The sequence below is a fragment of the Asterias amurensis genome, chromosome 12 (assembly GCF_032118995.1).
Source record: "Asterias amurensis chromosome 12, ASM3211899v1".
Classification (NCBI taxonomy): Eukaryota; Metazoa; Echinodermata; class Asteroidea; order Forcipulatida; family Asteriidae; genus Asterias; species Asterias amurensis.
In genome coordinates, this window is record NC_092659.1 from 1,990,188 (window position 1) to 2,017,279 (window position 27,092).

Below are 27,092 nucleotides of genomic sequence, written 5' to 3' on the forward strand. Positions count from 1 at the left end.
ACAGCGACAATGGCTGCCTGCTTTTGCTGTTTTCGGTGCTGGCCTGGCGGTGGATTTCGCAGCGGTCATGTCCCACTGAAAGAAATACCCACCGTTACCTTGGACATGTCACATATGGGTGATTTAATCTTATTGTTTTAAACATTTTGTTTCCTTTGCTTTTTCAAGTACAATAACCAGGCTGAAGTGAGCACCGTGTTTGGGCCCAACACTAAATCGGGCCCAGCACCGAAATTCTCCTCAGCACCGAATTTTAAAAAATCCGCAAACGACCGTCAATACACGTCGACACCACCAGGGATGCTTTATCAGCATACCTAACTTTAACGAAATTTGTGTCACCTTTAAATTATGAAATTTCAAGATTTTCTTTCAGGGATATGTTTGTTACATCCCTGACCACATCTCCTAGGCGGAAAAATAATCTCAGATTTCTAATTAGCTCAGCCCAACTAATTAAACATTGTCTCAAATTAGCGCTTACGTATGTAGCAACATAGTGTATACAAAGTGCGTGTATAGACATACCCAACTTTAACGAAATTTGTGTCACCTTTAATTTATGAAATTTTAATATTTTCTTTCATAGATATGTTTCTTACATCCCTGACCACATCTCATAGGCGGAAAAATAATCTCAGATTACTAATTAGCTCAGCCCAACTAATTAAACATTGTCTCAAATTAGCGTGTGTATAGACTATATATGTAAAAAGTGCGGGTAACATAACTAAATTTGACGAAATTTGTGTCACTTTTAATTTATGAAATTTTAATATTTTCTTTCATTGATATGTTTGTTACATCCCTGACCACATCTCCTAGGCGGAAAAATAAACTCAGATTACTAATAAGCTCAGCCCAACTAATTAAAGATTGTCACAAGTTAGCGCTTACGTATAAAGCCACATAGTGTATACAAAGTGCGTGTATAGACATACTAACTTTAACGACATTTGTGTCACTTTTAATTTATGAAATTTTAATATTTTCTTTCATAGATGTGTTTCTTACATCCCTGACCATATCTCCTAGGCGGAAAGATAATCTCAGATTACTAATTAGCTCAGCCCAACTAATTAAACATTGTCTCAAACTAGAGTGTGTATAGACTATATGTAAAAAGTGCGGGTAACATAACTAAATTTGACGAAATTTGTGTCACTTTTAATTCATGAAGTTTTAATATTTTCTTTCAGAAATATGTTTGTTACATCCCTGACCACATCTCCTAGGCGGAAAAATAATCTCAGAATACTAATTAGCTCAGCCCAACTAATTAAACATTGTCTCAAATTAGGGTGTGTATAGACTATATATGTAAAAAGTGCGGGTAACATAACTAACTTTGACGAAATTTGTGTCACCTTTAATTTATTAAATTTAAATTTTTTCTTTCATAAATATGTTTGTTACATCTCTGACAACATCTTCTAGGCGGAAAAATAATCTCAGATCACTAATTAGCTCAGCCCAACTAATTGAAAGATTGTCTCAAATTAGCGCTTGATGTATAATAGCCACATAGTGTATACAAAGTGCGTGTATAGACATACCTAACTTTAACGAAATTTGTGTCACCTTTAATTTATAAAATTGTAATATTTTCTTTCATAGATATTTTTCTTACATCCGTGACCACATCTCCTAGGCGGAAAAATAATCTAAGATCACTAATTAGCTCAGCCCAACTAATTAAACATTGTCTCAAACTAGAGTGTGTATAGACAATATGTAAAAAGTGCGGGTAACATAACTAAATTTGACGAAATTTGTGTCACTTTTAATTCATGAAATTTTAATATTTTCTTTCATTGATATGTTTGTTACATCCCTGACCACATCTCCTAGGCGGAAAAATAATCACAGATTACTAATTAGCTCAGCCCAACTAATTAAACATTGTCTCAAACTAGAGTGTGTATAGACTATATGTAAAAAGTGCGGGTAACATAACTAAATTTGACGAAATTTGTGTCACTTTTAATTCATGAAATTTTAATATTTTCTTTCATTGATATGTTTCTTACATCCCTGACCACATCTCCTAGGCGGAAAAATAATCTCAGATCACTAATAAGCTCAGCCCAACTAATTAAACATTGTCTCAAATTAGGGTGTGTGTAGACTATATGTGTAAAAAGTGCGGGTAACATAACTAACTTTGACGAAATTTGTGTCACCTTTAATTTATGAAATTTTAATTTTTTCTTTCATAAATATGTTTGTTACATCTCTGACAACATCTCCTAGGCGGAAAAATAATCTCAGATCACTAATTAGCTCAGCCCAACTAATTAAAGATTGTCTCCAATTAGCGCTTGTATAGCCACATGTGTATACAAAGTGCGTGTATATAGACATACCTAACTTCGACGAAATTTGTGTCACCTTTAATTTATAAAATTGTAATATTTTCTTTCAAAGATATGTTTCTTACATCCCTGACCACATCTCCTGGGCGGAAAAATAATCTCAGAACACTAATTACCTCAGCCCAACTAATTAAAGATTGTCTCAAATTAGCGCGTGTATAGCCTATAATGTACAAATTGCGGATACATACCTAACTTTGACGAAATTTGTGTCACCTTTAATTTTCGAAATTTTAATATTTTCTTTCATAGATATGTTTCTTACATCCCTGACCACATCTCCTAGGCGGAAAAATAATCTCAGATCACTAATTAGCTCAGCCCAACTAATTAAAGATTGTCTCCAATTAGCGCTTGTATAGCCACATGTGTATACAAAGTGCGTGTATATAGACATACCTAACTTCGACGAAATTTGTGTCACCTTTAATTTATAAAATTGTAATATTTTCTTTCAAAGATATGTTTCTTACATCCCTGACCACATCTCCTGGGCGGAAAAATAATCTCAGAACACTAATTACCTCAGCCCAACTAATTAAAGATTGTCTCAAATTAGCGCGTGTATAGCCTATAATGTACAAATTGCGGATACATACCTAACTTTGACGAAATTTGTGTCACCTTTAATTTTCGAAATTTTAATATTTTCTTTCATAGATATGTTTCTTACATCACTGACCACATCTCCTGGGCGGAAAAATAATCTCAGATCAATAATACGCTCAGCCCAACTAATTAAACATTGTCTCAAATTAGCTCTTACGTATAAATAATGTACTAATTGCGGCAAACATACCTAACTTTGACGAAATTTGTGTCACTTTTAATTTATGAAACTTTAATATTTTCTTTCAGAAATATGTTTGTTACATCCCTGACCACATCTCCTAGGCGGAAAAATAATCTCAGATCACTAATTAGCTCAGCCCAACTAATTAAAGATTGTCACAAGTTAGCGCTTACGAGCCACATAGTGTATACAAAGTGCGTGTATAGACATACCTAACTTTAACGACATTTGTGTCACTTTTAATTTATGAAATTTTAATATTTTCTTTCATAGATATGTTTGTTACATCCCTGACAACATCTCCTAGGCGGAAAAATAATCTCAGATCACTAATTAGCTCAGCCCAACTAATTAAAGATTGTCTCCAATTAGCGCTTACGTATATAGCAACATAGTGTATACAAAGTGCGTGTATAGACATGCCTAACTTTGACGAAATTTGTGTCACTTTTAATTTATGAAATTGTAATATTTTCTTTCATAGATATGTTTGTCACATCACTGACCACATCTCCTAGGCGGAAAAAGAATCTCAGATCAATAATTAGCTCAGCCCAACTAATTAAAGATTGTCTCCAATTAGCTCTTTTTTTACGTACAAATAATGTACTAATTGCGGCAAACATACCTAACTTTGACGAAATTTGTGTCACCTTTAATTTATGAAATTTCAATATTTTTATTCATTGATATGTTTGTTAGATCACTGACCACATCTCCTAGGCGGAAAAATAATCTCAGATTACTAATTAGCTCAGCCCAACTAATTAAACATTGTCTCAAATTAGCGCTTGATATATAATAGCCACATAGTGTATACAAAGTGTGTGTATAGACATGCCTAACTTTGACGAAATTTGTGTCACTTTTAATTTATGAAATTTTAGTTTTTTCTTACATAAACATGTTTGATGCATCCCTGACAACATCTCCTAGGCGGAAAAATAATCTCAGATCACTAATTAGCTCAGCCCAACTAATTAAACATTGTCTCAAATTAGCGCTTGATATATAATAGCCATATAGTGTATACAAGGTGCGTGTATAGACATACCTAACTTTGACGAAATTTGTGTCACCTTTAATTTATGAAATTTTAATATTTTCTTTCATTGATATGTTTGTAACATCCCTGACCATATCTCCTAGGCGGAAAAATAATCTCATATTACTAATTAGCTCAGCCCAACTAATTAAAGATTGTATCAAATTAGTGTTTGTATATAGCCATATAGTGTATACAAGGTGCGTGTATAGACATACCTAACTTTAACGAAATTTGTGTCACCTTTAATTTATGAAATTTTAATATTTTCTTTCATAGATATGTTTGTTACATCACTGACCACATCTACTAGGCGGAAAAATAATCTCAGATCAATAATTAGCTCAGCCCAACTATTTAAACATTGTCTCAAATTAGCTCTTTTTTTACGTACAAATAATGTACTAATTGCGTGTATAGACATACCTAACTTTGACGAAATTTGTGTCACCTTTAATTTATGAAATTTCAATATTTTCTTTCATTGATATATTTGTTACATCCCTGACCACATCTCCTGGGCGGAAAAATAATCTCAGATCACTAATTAGCTCAGCCCAACTAATTAAAGATCGTCGCAAATTAGCGCTTGATGTATAATAGCCACATAGTGTATACAAAGTGCGTGTATAGACATACCTAACTTTAACGAAATTTGTGTCACCTTTAATTTTCGAAATTTTAATATTTTCTTTCATAGATATGTTTGTTAGATCCCTGACCATATCTCCTGGGCGGAAAAATAATCTCAGATCACTAATTAGCTCAGCCCAACTAATTAAACATTGTCTCAAATTAGGGTGTGTGTAGACTATATATGTAAAAAGTGCGGGTAACATAACTAACTTTGACGAAATTTGTGTCACTTTTAATTTATGAAATTTTAATATTTTCTTTCATAAATATGTTTGTAACATCCCTGACCACATCTCCTAGGCGGAAAAATAATCTCAGATCACTAATTAGCTCAGCCCAACTAATTAAAGATTGTCTCCAATTAGCGCTTGTATATAGCCACATAGTGTATACAAAGTGCGTGTATAGACATACCTAACTTTGACGAAATTTGTGTCACCTTTAATTTATGAAATTTCAATATTTTGTTTCATAGATATGTTTGTTACATCCCTGACCACATCTCCTGGGCGGAAAAATAATCTCAGATCACTAATTAGCTCAGCCCAACTAATTAAAGATTGTCTCCAATTAGCGCGTGATAGCCTAAATAGGTACAAATTGCGGATACATACCTAACTTTGACGAAATTTGTGTCACCTTTAATTTATGAAATTTTAATTTTTTCTTTCATAGATATGTTTGTCACATCACTGACCACATCTCCTAGGCGGAAAAAGAATCTCAGATCAATAATTAGCTCAGCCCAACTAATTAAAGATTGTCTCCAATTAGCTTTTTTTTTACGTACAAATAATGTACTAATTGCGGCAAACATACCTAACTTTGACGAAATTTGTGTCACCTTTAATTTATGAAATTTCAATATTTTTTTTCATTGATATGTTTGTTAGATCACTGACCACATCTCCTAGGCGGAAAAATAATCTCAGATCACTAATTAGCTCAGCCCAACTAATTAAACATTGTCTCAAATTAGCGCTTGATATCTAATAGCCACATAGCGTATACAAAGTGTGTGTGTAGACATGCCTAACTTTGACGAAATTTGTGTCACTTTTAATTTATGAAATTTTAATATTTTCTTTCATAGATATGTTTGTTACATCCCTGACCACATCTCCTAGGCGGAAAAATAATCTCAGAACACTAATTAGCTCAGCCCAACTAATTAAACATTGTCTCAAATTAGCGCTTGATATATAATAGCCACATAGTGTATACAAAGTGTGTGTATAGACATGCCTAACTTTGACGAAATTTGTGTCACTTTTAATTTATGAAATTTTAGTTTTTTCTTACATAAACATGTTTGATGCATCCCTGACAACATCTCCTAGGCGGAAAAATAATCTCAGATCACTAATTAGCTCAGCCCAACTAATTAAACATTGTCTCAAATTAGCGCTTGATATATAATAGCCATATAGTGTATACAAGGTGCGTGTATAGACATACCTAACTTTGACGAAATTTGTGTCACCTTTAATTTATGAAATTTCAATATTTTGTTTCATAGATATGTTTGTTACATCCCTGACCACATCTCCTGGGCGGAAAAATAATCTCAGATCACTAATTAGCTCAGCCCAACTAATTAAAGATTGTCTCCAATTAGCGCGTGATAGCCTAAATAGGTACAAATTGCGGATACATACCTAACTTTGACGAAATTTGTGTCACCTTTAATTTATGAAATTTTAATTTTTTCTTTCATAGATATGTTTGTCACATCACTGACCACATCTCCTAGGCGGAAAAAGAATCTCAGATCAATAATTAGCTCAGCCCAACTAATTAAAGATTGTCTCCAATTAGCTTTTTTTTTACGTACAAATAATGTACTAATTGCGGCAAACATACCTAACTTTGACGAAATTTGTGTCACCTTTAATTTATGAAATTTCAATATTTTTTTTCATTGATATGTTTGTTAGATCACTGACCACATCTCCTAGGCGGAAAAATAATCTCAGATTACTAATTAGTTCAGCCCAACTAATTAAAGATTGTATCAAATTAGTGTTTGTATATAGCCATATAGTGTATACAAGGTGCGTGTATAGACATACCTAACTTTGACGAAATTTGTGTCACCTTTAATTTATGAAATTTTAATATTTTCTTTCATAGATATGTTTGTTACATCACTGACCACATCTACTAGGCGGAAAAATAATCTCAGATCAATAATTAGCTCAGCCCAACTATTTAAACATTGTCTCAAATTAGCTCTTACGTACAAATAATGTACTAATTGTGGCAAACTTACCTAACTTTGATGAAATTTGTGTCACCTTTAATTTATGAAATTTCAATATTTTCTTTCATAGATATGTTTGTTACATCACTGACCACATCTACTAGGCGGAAAAATAATCTCAGATCACTAATTAGCTCAGCCCAACTAATTAAACATTGTCTCAAATTAGCGCTTGATAGCCTAAATAGGTACAAATTGCGGATACATACCTAACTTTGACGAAATTTGTGTCACCTTTAACTTATGAAATTTTAATTTTTTCTTTCTAAATATGTTTGTCACATCACTTACCACATCTCCTAGGCGGAAAAAGAATCTCAGATCAATAATTAGCTCAGCCCAACTAATTAAAGATTGTCTCAAATTAGCTCTTACGTACAAATAATGTACTAATTGCGGCAAACATACCTAACTTTGACGAAATTTGTGTCACCTTTAATTTATGAAATTTTAATATCGTGCGTCTGACACCTCAAGTTCCACATAGGACGGTGCCAGACCGATAGTGGGCTCCAAACTGGGACTAAAACTCGATCTAATATCGTGTCTCCGTGTCGCTATATGGAACGTACTGACACTCTCCAACGCTGTATACACGGAAGCCATGTCTCATTAACTGACACGCTACCGAATAAGCATCGCTGGTCTTACCGAAGCTCGTATCCCAGGAACTGGAGAACGCCGTATCGATCAGTATACAATGTACCATTCGGGCAATTCAGGCCGCACGGAGGGAGTTGCCTTGCTCCTTAATAACAAGGTCAGTTAATCCCTAACGCAATGGACACCAGTCTCAAACCGGATCCTTCATGCCCGGCTCCATCAACCAACTGGACCACTCATTCAATCTACTCCACCCCATGACCAACAACTTGTCATTGGAGATCTGAATGCTGTAAGCGGAAAAGTACGTGCAGGTTACTAGCGTGTTGTGGGAAACTTCGGTTCCGGACAGCCAATTAATGATACCTCGGCACGCCTCCTCAACACGTGTTCCCTCGCCAACCTGTCAATTGTCGGCTCCTTCTTCAGACGGAAAGAAATTCACAATCTGACGTGGCTATCCAATGACGGTTGCACCAGGAAGGAGATTGACCATAACAAGAGATTCCTCTCTCTTCAGCTCCTACAGGGTCTACAGAGGGGCAGAGGCTCCAGCTAACACACACCACCGATAATTTGTTGGCGTGATCAAAATCCAGGTCTACCGCAAACCACAAAACCAACCGCCAGACGGTTCTATGTATTAGCTCACTAACACGCAACTTTCTGCTGCTTCAGAATCCATCGGCAGCAGCAGACCACAGCGACGTCCCTGGCTGACTCCAAGTACTCTGGACGTACTTGACCTGATGAAGCTCGCAGACTTAAGGGTGCTATTAAAGCTAAGGCCAAGAGCGACCTTGAGGAGTTTTATAACGACCTCGCCGACAATGCCGAAGAAGGACTGCAAAAACAAACCCCCGTCCTACCTTCCAGGCCATCAAGTGCATGCGCGTCCCCCCACAACAGGGACAAAGCACCTCCCCAATTACAAAAACTGATGGCAGTCCCTGCAAGTCGGTCGAGGAGACTCTTGCCCGCTGGCGTGAGCACTACAGCACCTGAAGTACGTTGAGCTATCAGGAAGTTAAATAATGGGCGTGCTGCAGGACCTGACGGCATTTTTCCTGAGCTGCTCAAATGTGCAGAAACCCCAATCAGTGCTGCCCTCCACAAGCTCTTTCAAAACATAAAATAGTCCTCTGGTAGGGTTCCTACTGAATGGAGGGATGGCATTATCATCTCCCTGTACAAAGGAAAGGGGTATCGAAACCAGTGCAGCAGCTACAGACTTATAACTCTACTGTCTGTCCCTGAAAAGGTGTTCAGCCATGTTCTGCTCTCCTGCTTAGAACCCATACTCGCCCGTCACCGACGACCCAACCAGTCTGGTCTACAAAAGGCCGGCCTACTCTGTATGCCGTGCTTGCTCTCCGACTTCTTCCAGAACTCCACCGTGAATTTGAGAGGCCTCTCTACGTTGCCTACGTTGACATCAAGGCAGCTTTCGACTCCTTGGATCGCGATGCTCTTTGGAAGGCCCTGAAAGCAACCGATGTCCCACCAATACTGCTTTCGTTGATTCAGGACCTGCACATGGGCTGTGCATCCACTGTACGTATTGGAAGTGACGTTTCCAACCCCTTCTCTACCACCCCGGGTGTCAGTCAGGGCTGCATCCTTGCCCCAACTTTATTCTGCTGCGCCAACGACTGGATCCTAAACCGCTGTGAGTCAGACTTCGGAATAATGGTCGGGGACACATCCTTCACAGATCTGGACTATTCTGACGACGCTGCTCTGTTCATAGGAGAGCCTGCCCAGTGGCCTGTCTCACTCCAAAGATTTGAGGAAGAAGCTGGGATGATGGGGATGCACACGTCATGGGCCAAAACCAAGATCCAGAACTGCACCAGCCTCGGCCCACATCCCGCCTAAGTCACCGTTGATGGTAACTCTGTCCAAATCACACAGAAGTTCAATTATCTCGGCTGTGACATCCATTCCTCAGGCTACTCCTCCCGACATTCTCTGACGCCTGGGGCTTGCCTCATCCACCATGGACACTCCGAGCTGATAACACACGAAGGCTTTAGCCTCAGGTATCAACGACGCATTCTCGGTGTCCGGTGGTCTGATTTAATCTCTACCGCAACAATCTCGGAGACCGCCGGCATCGAGCACCTCCGTGTGACTATCTCCCGGAAACGTCATTCCCTCTTTGGCCATGTCAGACGGCTCCTAGAGGAAGCAGACTTTGAGTTCCGCGCCGGCCAGCTGTGGCAATCAGCAGCAGAGCGCAGTGGTTGGGTGGCTCTACGTTCCACCTGATGGATCAAGAGGAGGATGATGATGATGATGATGATGATGATGATGATGATGATGATGTTGATGAAGATGTTGATGATGATGATGACGATGATGATGATGATGATGATGATGATGATGATGATGATGACTGCATTGAGTATTTCCCGTACCATCAATGAATTAATTGGCAGCATCCCACAACAACCTACCGTTTCAATATCACCAACTGCGCTGGCCAACCATTATGTCACTTCTGAAATTTTTTGAAGATTGTTCAGCGATCTACCAAAAGATGCATCCTTACAGTCAGGTGTCTTTCCTGAGAGTCTGGGGGTGCAATAGTAACACCAATCTTGAAAAAGCCTTCAATGGACAAAGAAGATCTCAAGAATTCTGGCCCAGTTTCTAACATCCGCTACCTGTCCAAAGTCATTGAAACGGTAGTCTGCTCCCGAATCACCCAATACCTGGACGACCACAAGCTACTCGACCCATTGCAGTCAGCATACAGAGTTGGTCACAGCACCGAGACAGCTCTGTTCGGGGTACACAACGACATCCTTCGCATAATAGTCAGCAGCAGAGCCGTTTTCTTGGTAATGATCGACCTCTCTGCTGCTTTCGATACCCTTGACCACGATATCCTACTGCAACGCTTTCGTAATCAATTCGGGATCGCTGGAACTCCTCTTCAGTGGTTCTCGTCCTACTTTACAAGAAGAACACATTGGGTCCATGCTGCAAGTGCATCGGCATGGAGTCAACTACCACATGTACGCTGATGACATTCAAAGCTACCTAGATTTTGATCCTTCCATCCCGTGTGATGCTGAGTGCTGCTTGTTCAGGCTATCTAACTGTATCCAGGATGTCCAAACCTGGATGCTTGCAAACAAACTCATGCTGAATGAAAACAAAACAGAGTTTTTCATAGCATCAGCACCATATCAATACAAACGTCTTGAGCTACTAAGACTCACCAAAGGTAACACAACCATCAATCCTGTCTCATCCGTTTGGAACCTGGGAGTAACTTTTGACAACTCCATGTCAATGAGTGAACATATCACTGGAGTGAAGCAACATGATCTCAACCGCTTACAAAGACTCCAAAACAAGGCCGCTCGACTGATCCATAAGAAGCCAAAATATTCCCATGCCAGACCTCTGCTCACGGATCTACATTGGCTTCAAGTCGACCAGCGGATCAATTTTAAGACGGCACTGAACATGTTCAAAACTGTATCCAATACTTTCCCGTCCTACATTTCAGACACATTAGATCTCAGCAAACTAAAATCTGGTGGTACCTCGATCCTCAAAGAAGTTTTGAAACCGTGCATTCTCCATCGCTGGTCCCCGCATTAACTGGAACTCACTCCCAACAAATATCCAGAACGCTTCTATTGTAGAACAGTTTAAACGACTTTTAAAAACACATTTTGTTTAATCGTTCCATCTAATGTGTTTTTGATTCTGTCACTTTTTGTATTTTTGCTTGCTATTCTTTTTTCTCTTGTGGGTTTTTGGGTGCATTATCCCTAGCGCTTTGTATCCTTTGGAAAATGCGCTCTACAAAAACGGTTGTATTATTAATCAAAGATGGCGCAGGTTAGGGAATTAATGGGTGCGATCGGATAGCTTCCCTGGGTCTACCCCGCGGTGCTCACTCAGGTGAGCCCCGACAAGAGCTAAACGAACGATCACTCACCGCTCTCGTAGTGACGTCATGCACCTGGGGCCAGTCCCCAAGTGACCCACTCCACAAGCAGGGCACTGGGGGCTGACCACCTGAACCCCCTGGAATGACGTCAAAGCTATTCGAACGCACCGGGGCAGACCGGGGTCGACTCAGGGAAGCTAAACGAACGCACCCAATAGTGGGTGCGTTCGATAAGCTTCCATGGGTCGACCCCGTAGTGCTCACTCGGGTGGGCCCCTTGGGATGATAATACCTAACCGAACGATCACACTCGCCCTCTCGTGGTGACGGCATGCACCTCAGGTCACCCCAAGTGACCCACTCCACAAGCACTTGGGCTGACCCGGGAACGTATCGGAGCAGACCGGGTCGACCCAGAGAAGCTAAACGAACGCACCCAGTATAGATAGATATAACTTTTGTAAAGAAAATCGTATGACCTTAACTTCCGGGCCGTATTAACCCTGGGTCAAAGTTTGCCTTCTGGTTTTTTTCTCGAGCTTATCTTCAGAATAACTAACGATTGAGATTGATTTTAACAACGAAACACAACAGGTAGTTGAACTTTAGTATCAAGACACCACAAACCTCATTTCGTTATAATGACGTCATCGGGAATCAAATTAAATTAATTTGTAAAAATCATGTGGCGCGAACTTTTGGGGGAAATCCAAACAGCGCTCTCTTTGGTCCAACGAAGGAGGGCGCTGCTGGGAATAACAGAAAATCGCAATAGTTGAGTCATAAGTTTAATCTTAGCTTCTTGTTCAAACCGGAGGTTAAACTTTAATTCATAAATACCTCAGACAGTTTCGCTAGTCATATTGGTGGAATCGCGTCACGTGGGGTGTTTAAACCGTTGATAATGACCAGTGTTTATAACCGGAGACTCCGCGCTAGTCTTGATGCAAGACGTTTCTGGTTACGGGCGATGCAGGCGCTGTCGATGAGTTGGCCGCGCTGTGTGTGAAAGGAAAACCAGCGAATATGCACCAAGACTATACGCGCATGCGCACGAACGGAACTGGAAAACACACGCGTACGGACATCGTACATGTGCATGTAACATGTACTACTGAACGGTACACCATGGAGGTGGAAACATACAGAGCTCAAGCACTCGGAAACGATAAGTTTTACAGAGTTTCATACATTATTACGCTTTTTAACCAAAAAAGTATTTATGAATGGGAATCAAAGTGTGTTGAATCGGTTTTCAACTAGTGGTTTAAACCCGCCGAGGTCTGGTTCTTGATAAAATTATCAAGAACCACGCGCTTATTAGAGACAATCTTTAATAAGATGGGCTGAGCTACCTAGTGGTCATGGAATGTTTTTCCGCTCAGGCGATGTGTTTAGGGATGTATCAAACATATGTATGAAAGAAAATATTAGAATTTCGAAAATTAAACGTGACACAAACTTCGTCAAAGTAGGTATGTTACCCGCACGTTGTGATACATTATGTGGCTATACACAATCATGCTAATTTGAGACAATCTTATAGTTGGGCTGAGCTAACTAGCGATGTGACATTATTTTTCCGCCCAGGACATGTTGTCAGGGATGTAACAAACATATATATGAAAGAAAATATTAAAATTTCATAAATTAAAGGTGACACAAATTTCACGTTGTAATACATTATGTGGCTATACACATGGTAATTTGAGACAATCTTACATTAGTTGGGCTGAGCTAACTAGTGATCTGAGATTATTTTTCCGCCTAGGAGATGTGGTCAGGGATGTAACAAACATATCTATGAAAGAAAAAATTAAAATTTCATAAATTAAAGGTGACACAAATTTCGTCAAAGTTAGGTATGTTACCCGCACTTTGTACCTATTTAGGCTATCACGCGCTAATTGGAGACAATCTTTAATTAGTTGGGCTGAGCTAATTAGTGATCTGAGATTATTTTTCCGCCTAGGAGATGTGGTCAGGGATGTAAGAAACATAACTATTAAAGAAAATATTAAAATTTCATAAATTAAAAGTGACACAAAATTCGTCACAGTTAGGCATGTCTATACAAACACTTTGTATACACTATGTGGCTATTATATATCAAGCGATAATTTGAGACAATGTTTAATTAGTTGGGCTGAGCTAATTATTGATCTGAGATTATTTTTCCGCCTAGGAGATGTGGTCAGGGATGTAACAAACATATCTATGAAAGAAAATATTAAAATTTCATAATTTAAAGGTGACACAAATTTCGTCAAAGTTAGGTATGTTACCCGCACTTTGTACCTATTTAGGCTATCACGCGCTAATTTGAGACAATGTTTAATTAGTTGGGCTGAGCTAATTAGTGATCTGAGATTATTTTTCCGCCCATGAGATGTGGTCAGGGATGTAACAAACATATCTATAAAAAAAAATATTACAATTTCATAAATTAAAGGTGACACAATATTCGTCAAAGTTAGGTACGTTACACGCACTTTGTACATTATAGGCTATATACAAGCGCTAATTTAAAACAATCTTTAATTAGTTGGGCTGAGCTAATTAGTAATCTGAGATTATTTTTCCGCCCAGGAGATATGGTCAGGGATGTAACAAACTTATCTATAAAAGAAAATATTACAATTTCATAAATTAAAGGTGACACAAATTTCGTTAAAGTTAGGTATGTCTATACACGCACTTTGTATACACTATGTGGCTTTATACGTAAGCGCTAATTGGAGACAATCTTTAATTAGTTGGGCTGAGCTAATTAGTGATCTGAGATTATTTTTCCGCCTAGGAGATGTGGTCAGGGATGTAACAAACATATCTATGAAAGAAAATATTAAAATTTCATAATTTAAAGGTGACACAAATTTCGTCAAAGTTAGGTATGTTACCCGCACTTTGTACCTATTTAGGCTATCACGCGCTAATTGGAGACAATCTTTAATTAGTTGGGCTGAGCTAATTAGTAATCTGAGATTATTTTTCCGCCTAGGAGATATGGTCAGGAATGTAACAAACATATCTATGAAAGAAAATATTAAAATTTCATAAATTAAAGGTGACACAAATTTCGTTAAAGTTAGGTATGTCTATACACGCACTTCGTATACACATATGTGGCTTTATACGTAAGCGCTAATTTGAGACAATCTTTAATTAGTTGGGCTGAGCTAATTAGTGATCTGAGATTATTTTTCCGCCCAGGAGATGTGGTCAGGGATGTAACAAACATATCTATGAATGAAAATATTAAAATTTCATAATTTAAAGGTGACACAAATTTCGTCAAAGTTAGGTATGTTACCCGCACTTTGTACCTATTTAGGCTATCACGCGCTAATTGGAGACAATCTTTAATTAGTTGGGCTGAGCTAATTAGTGATCTGAGATTATTTTTCCGCCTAGGAGATGTGGTCAGGGATGTAAGAAACATATCTATGAAAGAAAATATTAAAATTTCATAAATTAAAGGTGACACAAATTTCGTTAAAATTAGGTATGTCTATACACGCACTTTGTGTACACTATGTGGCTATTATATATCAAGCGCTAATTTGAGACCATGTTTAATTAGTTGGGCTGAGCTAATTAGTGATCTGAGATTATTTTTCCGCCTAGGAGATGTGGTCAGGGATGTAACAAACATATCTTTGAAAGAAAATATTAAAATTTCATAAATTAAAGATGACACAAATTTCGTCAAAGTTAGGTATGTTACCCGCACTTTGTACCTATTTAGGCTATCACGCGCTAATTTGAGACAATCTTTAATTAGTTGGGCTGAGCTAATTAGTGATCTGAGATTATTTTTCCGCCTAGGAGATGTGGTCAGGGATGTAAGAAACATATCTATGAAAGAAAATATTAAAATTTCATAAATTAAAGGTGACACAAATTTCGTTAAAATTAGGTATGTCTATACACGCACTTTGTGTACACTATGTGGCTATTATATATCAAGCGCTAATTTGAGACCATGTTTAATTAGTTGGGCTGAGCTAATTAGTGATCTGAGATTATTTTTCCGCCTAGGAGATGTGGTCAGGGATGTAACAAACATATCTATGAAAGAATTTTTTAAAATTTCATAAATTAAAGGGGACACAAATTTCGTTAAAGTTAGGTATGTCTATACACGCACTTTGTATGTGGCTATTATATATCAAGCGCTAATTTGAGACAATGTTTAATTAGTTGGGCTGAGCTAATTAGTGATCTGAAATTATTTTTCCGCCTAGGAGATGTGGTCAGGGATGTAACAAAGATATCTATAAAAGAAAATATTACAATTTCATAAATTAAAGGTGACACAAATTTCGTTAAAGTTAGGTATGTCTATACACGCACTTTGTATGTGGCTATTATATATCAAGCGCTAATTTGAGACAATCTTTAATTAGTTGGGCTGAGCTAATTAGTGTTCTGAGATTATTTTTCCGCCTAGGAGATGTGGTCAGGGATGTAACAAACATATCTATGAAAGAAAATATTAAAATTTCATAAATTAAAAGTGACACAAATTTCGTCAAAGTTAGGCATGTCTATACACACACTTTGTATACACTATGTGGCTATTATATATCAAGCGCTAATTTGAGACAATGTTTAATTAGTTGGGCTGAGCTAATTAGTGTTCTGAGATTATTTTTCCGCCTAGGAGATGTGGTCAGGGATGTAACAAACATATCTATGAAAGAAAATATTAAAATTTCATAAATTAAAAGTGACACAAATTTCGTCAAAGTTAGGCATGTCTACACACACACTTTGTATACGCTATGTGGCTATTAGATATCAAGCGCTAATTTGAGACAATGTTTAATTAGTTGGGCTGAGCTAATTAGTGATCTGAGATTATTTTTCCGCCTAGGAGATGTGGTCAGGGATGTAACAAACATATCAATGAAAGAAAATATTAAAATTTCATAAATTAAAGGTGACACAAATTTCGTCAAAGTTAGTTATGTTACCCGCACTTTTTACATATATAGTCTATACACACCCTAATTTGAGACAATGTTTAATTAGTTGGGCTGAGCTAATTAGTAATCTGAGATTGTTTTTCCGCCTAGGAGATATGGTCAGGGATGTAACAAACATATCTATGAAAGAAAATATTAAAATTTCATAAATTAAAAGTGACACAAATGTCGTTAAAGTTAGGTATGTCTATACACGCACTTTGTATACACTATGTGGCTTTATACGTAAGCGCTAATTGGAGACAATGTTTAATTAGTTGGTCTGAGCTAATTAGTGATCTGAGATTATTTTTCCGCCCAGGAGATGTGGTCAGGGATGTAACAAATATATCAATGAAAGAAAATGTTTAAATTTCATAAATTAAAAGTGACACAAATTTCGTCAAAGTTAGGTATGTATCCGCACTTTGTACATTATAGGCTATATACAAGCGCTAATTTGAAACAATCTTTAATTAGTTGGGCTGAGCTAATTAGTGATCTGAGATTATTTTTCCGCCTAGGAGATGTGGTCAGGGATGTAACAAACATATGTATGAAAGAAAATATTAAAATTTCATAGATTAAAGGTGACACAAATTTCGTTAAAGTTAGGTATGTCTATACACACACTTTGTATACACTATGTGGCTATTATATATCAAGCGCTAATTTGAGACAATGTTTAATTAGTTGGGCTGAGCTAATTAGTGATCTGAAATTATTTTTCCGCCTAGGAGATGTGGTCAGGGATGTAACAAACATATCAATGAAAGAAAATATTAAAATTTCATAGATTAAAGGTGACACAAATTTCGTTAAAGTTAGGTATGTCTATACACACACTTTGTATACACTATGTGGCTATTATATATCAAGCGCTAATTTGAGACAATGTTTAATTAGTTGGGCTGAGCTAATCAGTGATCTGAAATTATTTTTCCGCCTAGGAGATGTGGTCAGGGATGTAACAAACATATCTATGAAAGAAAATATTAAAATTTCATAAATTAAAGGTGACACAAATTTCCTTAAAGTTAGGTATGTTACCGGCACTTTGTTGAACTATGTGGCTATTATATATCAAGCGCTAATTGGAGACAATCTTTAATTAGTTGGGCTGAGCTAATTAGTGATCTGAGATTATTTTTCCGCCTAGGAGATGTTGTCAGAGATGTAACAAACATATTTATGAAATCAAAAATTAAAATTTCATAAATTAAAGGTGACACAAATTTCGTTAAAGTTTGGTATGTCTATACACGCACTTTGTATACACTATGTTGCTATATACGTAACCGCTAATTTGAGACAATGTTTAATTAGTTGGGCTGAGCTAATTAGTAATCTGAGATTGTTTTTCCGCCTAGGAGATGTGGTCAGGGATGTAACAAACATATCTATGAGAGAAAAAATTAAAATATCATAAATTAAAGGTGACACAAATTTCGTCAAAGTTAGTTATGTTACCCGCACTTTTTACATATATAGTCTATACACACCCTAATTTGAGACAATGTTTAATTAGTTGGGCTGAGCTAATTAGTAATCTGAGATTATTTTTCCGCCTAGGAGATATGATCAGGGATGTAACAAACATATCCCTGAAAGAAAATATTAAAATTTCATAAATTAAAGGTGACACAAATTTCGTTAAAGTTTGGTATGTCTATACACGCACTTTGTATACACTATGTTGCTATATACGTAAGCGCTAATTTGAGACAATGTTTAATTAGTTGGGCTGAGCTAATTAGTAATCTGAGATTGTTTTTCCGCCTAGGAGATGTGGTCAGGGATGTAACAAACATATCTATGAAAGAAAAAATTAAAATATCATAAATTAAAAGTGACACAAATTTCGTCAAAGTTAGGTATGTCTGCCGCACTTAGTACATTATTTATACACATGCTAATTTGAGACAATCTTTAATTAGTTGGGCTGAGCTAATTAGTAATCTGAGATTATTTTTCCGCCCAGGAGATATGATCAGGGATGTAACAAACATATCCCTGAAAGAAAATATTAAAATTTCATAAATTAAAGGTGACACAAATTTCGTTAAAGTTTGGTATGTCTATACACGCACTTTGTATACACTATGTTGCTATATACGTAAGCGCTAATTTGAGACAATGTTTAGTTAGTTGGGCTGAGCTAATTAGTGATCTGAGATTATTTTTCCGCCTAGGAGATGTGGTCAGGGATGTAACAAACATATCAATGAAAGAAAATATTAAAATTTCATAAACTAAAGGTGACACAAATTTCGTCAAAGTTAGTTATGTTACCCGCACTTTTTACATATATAGTCTATACACACCCTAATTTGAGACAATGTTTAATTAGTTGGGCTGAGCTAATTAGTAATCTGAGATTGTTTTTCCGCCTAGGAGATGTGGTCAGGGATGTAACAAACATATCTATGAAAGAAAAAATTAAAATATCATAAATTAAAAGTGACACAAATTTCGTCAAAGTTAGGTATGTCTGCCGCACTTAGTACATTATTTATACACATGCTAATTTGAGACAATCTTTAATTAGTTGGGCTGAGCTAATTAGTAATCTGAGATTATTTTTCCGCCCAGGAGATATGATCAGGGATGTAACAAACATATCCCTGAAAGAAAATCTTGAAATTTCATAATTTAAAGGTGACACAAATTTCGTTAAAGTTAGGTATGCTGATAAAGCATCCCTGATGGTGTCGACGTGTATTGACGGTCGTTTGCGGATTTTTTTAAATTCGGTGCTGAGGAGAATTTCGGTGCTGGGCCCGATTTAGTGTTGGGCCCAAACACGGTGCTCACTTCAGCCTGGTAGTACAATAAGGTGGAGTTTTATTTAATTATTTGATACATTGCATCTATTTCGTGATAAAGCATTTTTTTTTACCAGAGACCCTCTTTCTGCTACTGTCTCTGGTGAGAAATTCATAATAGAGCTGCTTACATTTACCCCACAAATTCCAACTCTCGTGAAATAGGTGAATTGTCACTATGCAAGCAAACCACAACAAAATGAGGCCGGATATGACCTGGCATTAATTTTAAAGGCACTGAGTCGAGTGCTAACTAGTGACTGAACTTCATTTTGAACACTTTGATAATTGTCAAAAACCAGCATGACTAGTAGTAGGCCTATTCTCACTTGGTAGGTGTATCCCAACATACATGTATATATGTTGGGCGCGATCGGTCAATCTGCGCGATCAACCGATCGCGCTGCGCTATCGAACGATCGCGCTGCGCTATTGAAATATCTATTGGTCGCGCAGCAATCGGTCGATCGCGCAGCAATCGGTCGATCGCGCATCAATCGGTCGATCGCGCAACAATCGGTCGATCGCGCAACATTCGGCAACGAACATGCGCGATCAACCGATCGTGCGGGAATGGCTCGGCGCGATCGGCCGATTGTGCAGGAATGGTTTTGCGCGATCGGCCGATTGTGCAGGAATTGTTTGGCGCGATCGGCTGATGTTCAGGGGCCGAATTCACAAAGATGTAACATTGATTGTAACTGCAAATCAATCGTAGTGTGACGTCACTATATAAATCACTATGGTGATACTGAAAATTTGTCCTGCTATGAATTTTATTGCTTTGAGAAATCGCCCTAAGGAATAGTTTACCTGCACGATCGGTCGAACGCGCGAAACCATTCCTGCACGATCGGTCGATCGCGCAAACCCATTCCTGCACGATCGGTAGATCGCGCAAAACTTTTCCTGCACGAGCGGTCGAACACGCGAAACCATTCCTGCACGATCGGTCGATCGCGCAAACCCATTCCTGCACGATCGGTAGATCGTGCAAAGCCTTTCCTGCACGATCCGCTGATAACGGGAAAAAATACTCGTAGCGCAATCGATCAATCGCACAAAGATGTCATTGCGCGATCGACTGATTGTTGCGCGATCGACCGATTGTTGCGCGATCGACCGATTGCTGCGCAACCAATTGATCTTAATTTGATCGTTCAATAGCGCAGCGCGATCGGTTGATCGCGCAGATTGACCGATCGCGCCCAACATATACATGATATATGCATAAAATAACAGGCCTGTGAAAATTTGAACTCAATTGGTCATTGAAGTTGCAAGAAAGTTATGAAACTGAAAGACAAAAACACCCTTATTGTACAAAAAAATAGTGTGCTTCATCAGACAAGGCTTCTGAAGTCATTTATTTATTATTTTAGTGAGAAATTACCTCTTTCTCAAAAACTATGTTACTTCAGAGGGAGTCGTTCCTCACAATGTTTTATACTATCAACAGCTCTCTGTTGCTCGTCACAGAGTAAGGTTTTATGCTAATATATATTTTTAGCAATTACCAAACATGTACATTGCCTTTAATTGCCTCATCTTTTGCTTCATTTATTTGCAGTTTTTTACTTAGTTAGATATTTGATTTGTCTGTATTTTTTTCAGGGAGTGATGTCGTCATCGTGAAGTCAGGAAGAAGAATATGTGGCACAGGAGGAGCTCTTGGGAATGCTCCGTTGGTCCAAGACAAAGCCTACTTTGAAATGAAACTACAATCTACAGGTAGATATATCCACACTGACTGCTGTTACAGTTGAATCACTAGTGACATTGAATCACTAGTTTCACGTCAGCTGTTACAGTTGAATCACTAGTTTCACGTCAGCGCCTGTACATGTATGTGTAATCTTAATAACACTGACAGGCGTACAGTTGTAGCTTGAAAAACAAAAGCCAAGCTCAACTATAAGGCCAATGACATTAGATCACTAGTTTCACATCAGCGCCTGCATGTGATTGTGAATTTGGCCCCACACACAAAATTGTATTGTTTACCAAAATGTAAATGTTATAATTTTGTGTGTCCCCCCCCCCCTCTTAAAAAAAAGGAAAACCCCAAAACGGTGACAATCCGACGCAAACCTCCCCCAAAAATGTTGCCTGCATGAAGCCTCATGGCTCAATTTAATAAAGCCTGTAAGAACAAAAACTTGCTAAACACAGAAACCCCTTGCTTAGCAAAAAAAAAGGTTACCAGCCAAAATACATATATTTATCATTGGTGTGATTGGTACCCACATCTGCTTGGCAGGATTTTTCCAAGCAGAATTTTCTGCTAAACAGGTTTATGAAAGTGTGCCTGGTCCTGAATTTATAATGGAGATTTGATTTCAGATTCTTAAAAGCACAAAGTATGCACTATTTGGATTGAATCCTTCAATTATAGGCTTAAAAAACATATTATAAGGATATTTGAACATTTTAGTCGATTAAAAGTTGTATATTTTATTGTATTTTTGTTTATGAACATTGTCATCTTACATTTTATCCCACAGGAATCTGGGGCTTTGGAGTTGCTACCCGCAAGTGTAATCTTAACACCCTCCCTCTTGGTAGCAAAGCAGAGAGTTGGGTGCTTAGGTCGGATGGTTCTATTTGTCATAATGGGGAGGTTACACACAAAATAGAAGGAGATATCGCCGAGGGTGACATTATCGTAAGTGGAAATTTACTTTGAATTGAAGAAATTAAAAAATTATAGATACGTTTTTGATCAAAGCTCATCTTATGGCAAGAAACTATTGTCACTTTTTCCTTTTTATGGAAATGGATGTTTTGTTATCGATTTCATAATTTTGTTTGTTTCCAGGGTATAACATATGACCATATTGAGATGAACTTTTATAAGAATGGTGCACCGCTCAATATTCCTCTGACTGGAATCCGTGGCACAGTTTATCCAGTGACATACGGTAAGCATTTGAGGGTAAAATTTATCTTGATAAAAGAGAAATTGACTAGAGCAACTTCCTCGAACTCGCCTGGCCAGTTATGGGGACAGGGCTTACTCCAACATAGCACCAAAACTCTGGAACTCACTTCCGGAATACCTCAGACAAATCCACAACATCACTCTCTTCCAGCAGAAACTCACAACACATTTGTTTTTGCTTGCTTTCCAACATCTTGACAAAACTTGACCGGCGCCTTTGAATGTTTTTCTTTTTCAGTAAAGTGCGCCTTATAAATGCTGTAGTTTATTTATTATTATTATTATGTCAGATGGTTCTTTAAAAGATAAAGTGAATATTCAAAAGCTTAGGCCTGGTGACAAAAAAGGATTTTTCAGGAATTGAATTGAATTGACTTTATATGAATTGAACATTTTTTCAACAGTTGATGAGGGAGCAATCCTTGACGTGCAATTCAGCGAGTTCTACCACACACCGCCCGCAGGATTCGACAAAATCATGTTCGAGCAGTCGTTATTATGACAGGGTCCACTCAGAACTCAACGGGGCTGATGACAAAATTGAGGACCCAGGGACAATCTCTTATGGCTTACCCTGAGCTTGGATCCATGTGACTTTTTGTCTTGCCTTTGAACTTCCAAGATGAAACTTGTGAAAATGTTTGAGCGGAGGGACGAGGGTTTCGTCTTAGTGCCGCTTCAATGACTTGATGTTTAACTTCTTATGTATGATATTCAAATGCTGTTTCAAGCTTAGCTTATTCAAGTACTACAGAGAAATCTAACAGGATATACATTGTAGGAATGGAGGCTACATCATCATCCATAGAAACAAGATGCAGGGTTGAGGTAGTGGTTCCTTTCCTTGCCTTCCACCTCTAGGACTCCAGTTCGAATCCCACTGGGAGCACTACATGGATTGGGTTTTCAGTCACTGCCTGATTGCGTGGGTTTTCCATTATGTGGATTGGGTTTCCAGTCCCTACACGAGTATGTGGGTTTTCCCTGGATTAATTCTCTGGGGTTTTCCTCCCACCTCTAAAACTGAAACTTGCTTTCTTGTCTTCTCTCCATTGGGTTCTTGGCTAGTACAGTGATTAAGTTTGCTTGTCTGAGAGTACTTGGCTTCACAACCAGAATACATAAATAAATACAAGATGAGAGAATAGAAATGCCTGAAAGACTTTTCAATGAAAGTATAATGTATCAGCAGAAAGCATGAAATTTAAAGACAACATTTTCTGTAATTGGAACGGCATTTTTTTGACCTGGTGGACCCTGGTTTGAATCCCACCTTGGACGGGCTAGAGCCTTTTATGTGGATTGGGTTTTCAGTCACTACCTGATTGCATTGGTGTTCCCATTGGGGTTTTCCTCCAATATCTAGAACTGAGCATCTTTTCTTGTTTCCTATTTATCCCGTTATTGGCGCTAATTGTGCTGTTGGTTGTGTAATAAAATAAACAAAAGAGCCGCCAATACTTGAAGCTAGCCACAGACACATAAATAGTGCACAAGTAAAAAATAATAATAATTTCAAAATGCAAAGTAGCTCAGGATGAATATTCGATTGTTAATAATCAGATTGAGTTCTGCTAAATATCCAATGCTGCACATTAACTGAATCAGTCAAAGGAAAGCATAATGAACGTTACATGTTGTACTTGTAGTGATTGTATATAGCAGTTTCACAGTGAACCTGAGTGTTATACCCTTACAAATATTTGATGACTTGTCAACAAGTCTAGCCAAATTCGTTCTGCGACTATTTTGAAGTGCATGTAGTGAAGTCACAAGATGAATTTGTAATGTCGCAAAAATATTTAATTTTGAGCACCACTGAAAATCATGATTATGTACCATTATAGGAATCACTGTAAACTTTGAAGAAAATACTTAAAGTTTATATCAATACTTTTTATGATTTAATACAACAAATGTATTTAATGACTTGTTACAGCAAATGTTTTGTCTATCTTCACATTGAAGCCGAGTGTTACACCATCACATGGACAAAACATTTAACGACGTGTCGACAAGTCTAGGCAAATTAGTTATGCAACTATTTTGAAGTGCATGTAGTGAAATCACAAGATGAATTTGTAATGTCGCAAAAGTTTTTTCATTTTGAAAACCTCTACAAATCATGATTACGTAACCTATGGGATTATTTATGAATATTCTCCGTCATCCAGGTAACACAATATTGATATAAAACATAATTTAAAAATAAACTGGAATTTTTATTTATTTGCGATGACAGTTTCTCGTCATATCTTGGAAGCATCATCAGGCTGACTGAACTTGTGGCGGCAAAAGGATGATGAATCAATATGGGATTATTGCCAAAACCCCGAGGAAAGCAACTTCAATTTTGATTTATTACAGCAAATGTATTTAAAATCGGTGCGAAGCACTTACTTGGATTTATTAATATATAAATTATAATTAATAATCGTTTGACGGTACATTTTTTTATGTTACAGAGAATCTTTAAAACTAAGTAAAACGAAATTTTAACGAAGACGGTTCCCACAAAACAATCAAGTACAATTAATTATTGGTAAATATCATTATCTTGTGTTCAAATTGAGCAGGAAAATGTTTTTATGAACTTCTTTGTAGTGGTTACCGGTATTTTTGACTTGATTTGTATATTTGTATTGAATTGTGCATTATTTTATTCACAAACTAACACTAAGTTTTTCTTGTTGTCGTTTTTAGATTGGGGTAGTTGGGTTGGGCTTTGAAGATGTAAAAGTGGAAGGTGATATACAGGATTGGTAGAGCTGAAAATATAGTCACAGACAGTGGTTATTGTTTGTGTGATCAACCATGAAAGGACAAACCTGTGAAAATTTGGGCTTAAGGGACACATTGCCTTGGATCGGTCGAGTTGGTCTATAAAAAGCGTTTGTAACCGTTTGTTTTAAAATGCATACATGGTGTATGGGTAGAAAGATTTTGTAAAGTAGAATACAATGATCCACACAAATACGCCTCGAAATTGCACGGTTTCATTTTACATCGTCAACTAACATGGTCGGCCATTTATGGGAGACAAATTTTTTACTCCCATAAATGGCCGACTGTGTTAGCTCGCAAAGTTAAAGGAAAACCACGCAATTTGGAGGCATATTTGTGTAGATCATTTACTTTTACAACATCTTTCTCACCATATGCATTTTATAACAAATGCTTTTTATAGACCAACTCGTCCGATCCAAGGCAATGTGTCACTTTAATCCCTTGTGTTATTTGGGAGAAAATAGTGAAGAACCATGCACAATTTTCTGCATGTAAACACATTGTCCTTAATTTTGGTTGTTACAATAAACCTGCTGTTCCCCATTACTTAGGTTTATATATACAGTTTTTACGAATATGACTTGATTTCCGAGGGAAATATTTCACAGAAAAAATGGTTCTTGTATGAACTTCACAATCAGTAAACTTTCAGACTCAAATTAAAGGAACACGTTGCCTTGGATCGGTCGAGTTGGTCTTTGAAAAGCGTTTGTAACCATTTTTTATAAAATGCATATGGGTAGAAAGATGTTGTAAAAGTAGAATACAATGATCCACACAAACATGCCTCGAAATTGCGTGGTTTTCCTTTTACCTCGTCGACTAACACGTCGGCCATTTATGGGGGTCAAAATGTTGACTCCCATAAATGGCCGACCATGTTAGTTCGCACAGTAGAAGGAAAACCACGCAATTTCGAGGCAAACTTGTGTGGATCATTGTATTCTACTTTTATAACATCTTTCCAACCATATGCATTTTATAAAAAACGGTTACAAACGCTTTTGTTTTGACCAACTCGTCCGATCCAAGGCAACGTGTTCCTTTAAATAATGATGTTTTTTACCCTTACCAATACTGTATAACACCTTTAAAGGCAGTGGACACTATTGGTAATTACTCAAAATAATTATTAGCATAGAACCTCACTTGGTAACGAGTAATGGGGAGAGGTTGATAGTATAAAACATTGTGAGAAACAGCTCCCTCTGAAGTAATGTAGTTTTCGAGAAAGAAGTAATTTTTTCGCGAATTTGATTTCGAGACCTCAGATTTCGAGTTTGAGGTCTCATAATCAAGCATCTGAAAGCACACAACTTCGTGTGACAAAGGGTGTTTTTTTTTTCATTATCTCGCAACTTCGGTGACGGATTGAGCTCAAATTTTCTTAGGTTTGTTATTTTATGCATATGTAGAGATACAGCAAGTAAGCAGACTGGTCTTTGACAATTACCAATAGTGTCCAGGTCTTTAAAGTAAGCCAACTTGTGTACATAATCTTAATTATTTACACAACATTATGTTAGTTGTGACTATTGTAAACTAGACAAAATAACTTTATATTCATTCTTCAGTACCACTTTTTTTTATTAATAATCACGTACATGTATTTGTCAACCATTCATTATGAAGTGAACCAAGTTATAGGTTTATTTTTTGTAAAGTGAGCTTGTTTCAGCTAAATATTAAATGTAATGCACATTAGTCATAAGTAAACTGTACATGTTACTAGGTTCTTGGTAGTTGTTGTCATTAGCATTCAGGTTGGCCCATTGGTGTCTTTCCTGCCTTTCACATTTTTGGACCCCAGTTCTAATCCTACCTATAGGAAAAATTTTAATACAGGTATTTGCCAAGGATGAGTGGCACGTCAGTGACATGTCCTGGCTGAGCGGTTAATAGGCAGCTTTAGATTTCGCATCCACGTACATTGACTGGTAC

General features: G+C 37.4%; 1 protein-coding gene across 2 annotated transcripts; it reads left to right on the forward strand.

Moving 5' to 3' along the window:
• LOC139945305 (SPRY domain-containing protein 7-like) lies at nt 1-25,886 on the forward strand. Of its 2 annotated transcripts, XR_011787068.1 has the most exons (6): nt 1-118; nt 21,038-21,154; nt 21,928-22,088; nt 22,242-22,344; nt 22,769-23,192; nt 24,607-25,886. XR_011787068.1 is itself a non-coding variant. In XM_071942653.1 (5 exons), exons 1-5 carry the CDS (start codon nt 10-12, stop codon nt 22,864-22,866), a joined length of 588 nt encoding a protein of 195 aa, XP_071798754.1. In that variant the 5' UTR covers nt 1-9; the 3' UTR covers nt 22,867-25,886. The 2 variants fall into 2 exon arrangements, 1 of the variants encoding a protein (XP_071798754.1); XM_071942653.1 differs by having other exon boundaries at nt 22,769-25,886.
• The last annotated feature ends 1,206 nt before the right edge of the window (nt 25,887-27,092 follow it).

Bases quoted from the DNA above. Each gene is read 5' to 3' on its own strand.
- LOC139945305 (XM_071942653.1), top strand. From the start codon at position 10: ATGGCTGCCTGCTTTTGCTGTTTTCGGTGCTGGCCTGGCGGTGGATTT. The intron at 119-21,037 runs GTGATTTAATCT...TATTTTTTTCAG, and splicing joins CTTGGACATGTCACATATGG to GGAGTGATGTCGTCATCGTG. The intron at 22,089-22,241 runs GTAAGTGGAAAT...GTTTGTTTCCAG, and splicing joins TCGCCGAGGGTGACATTATC to GGTATAACATATGACCATAT.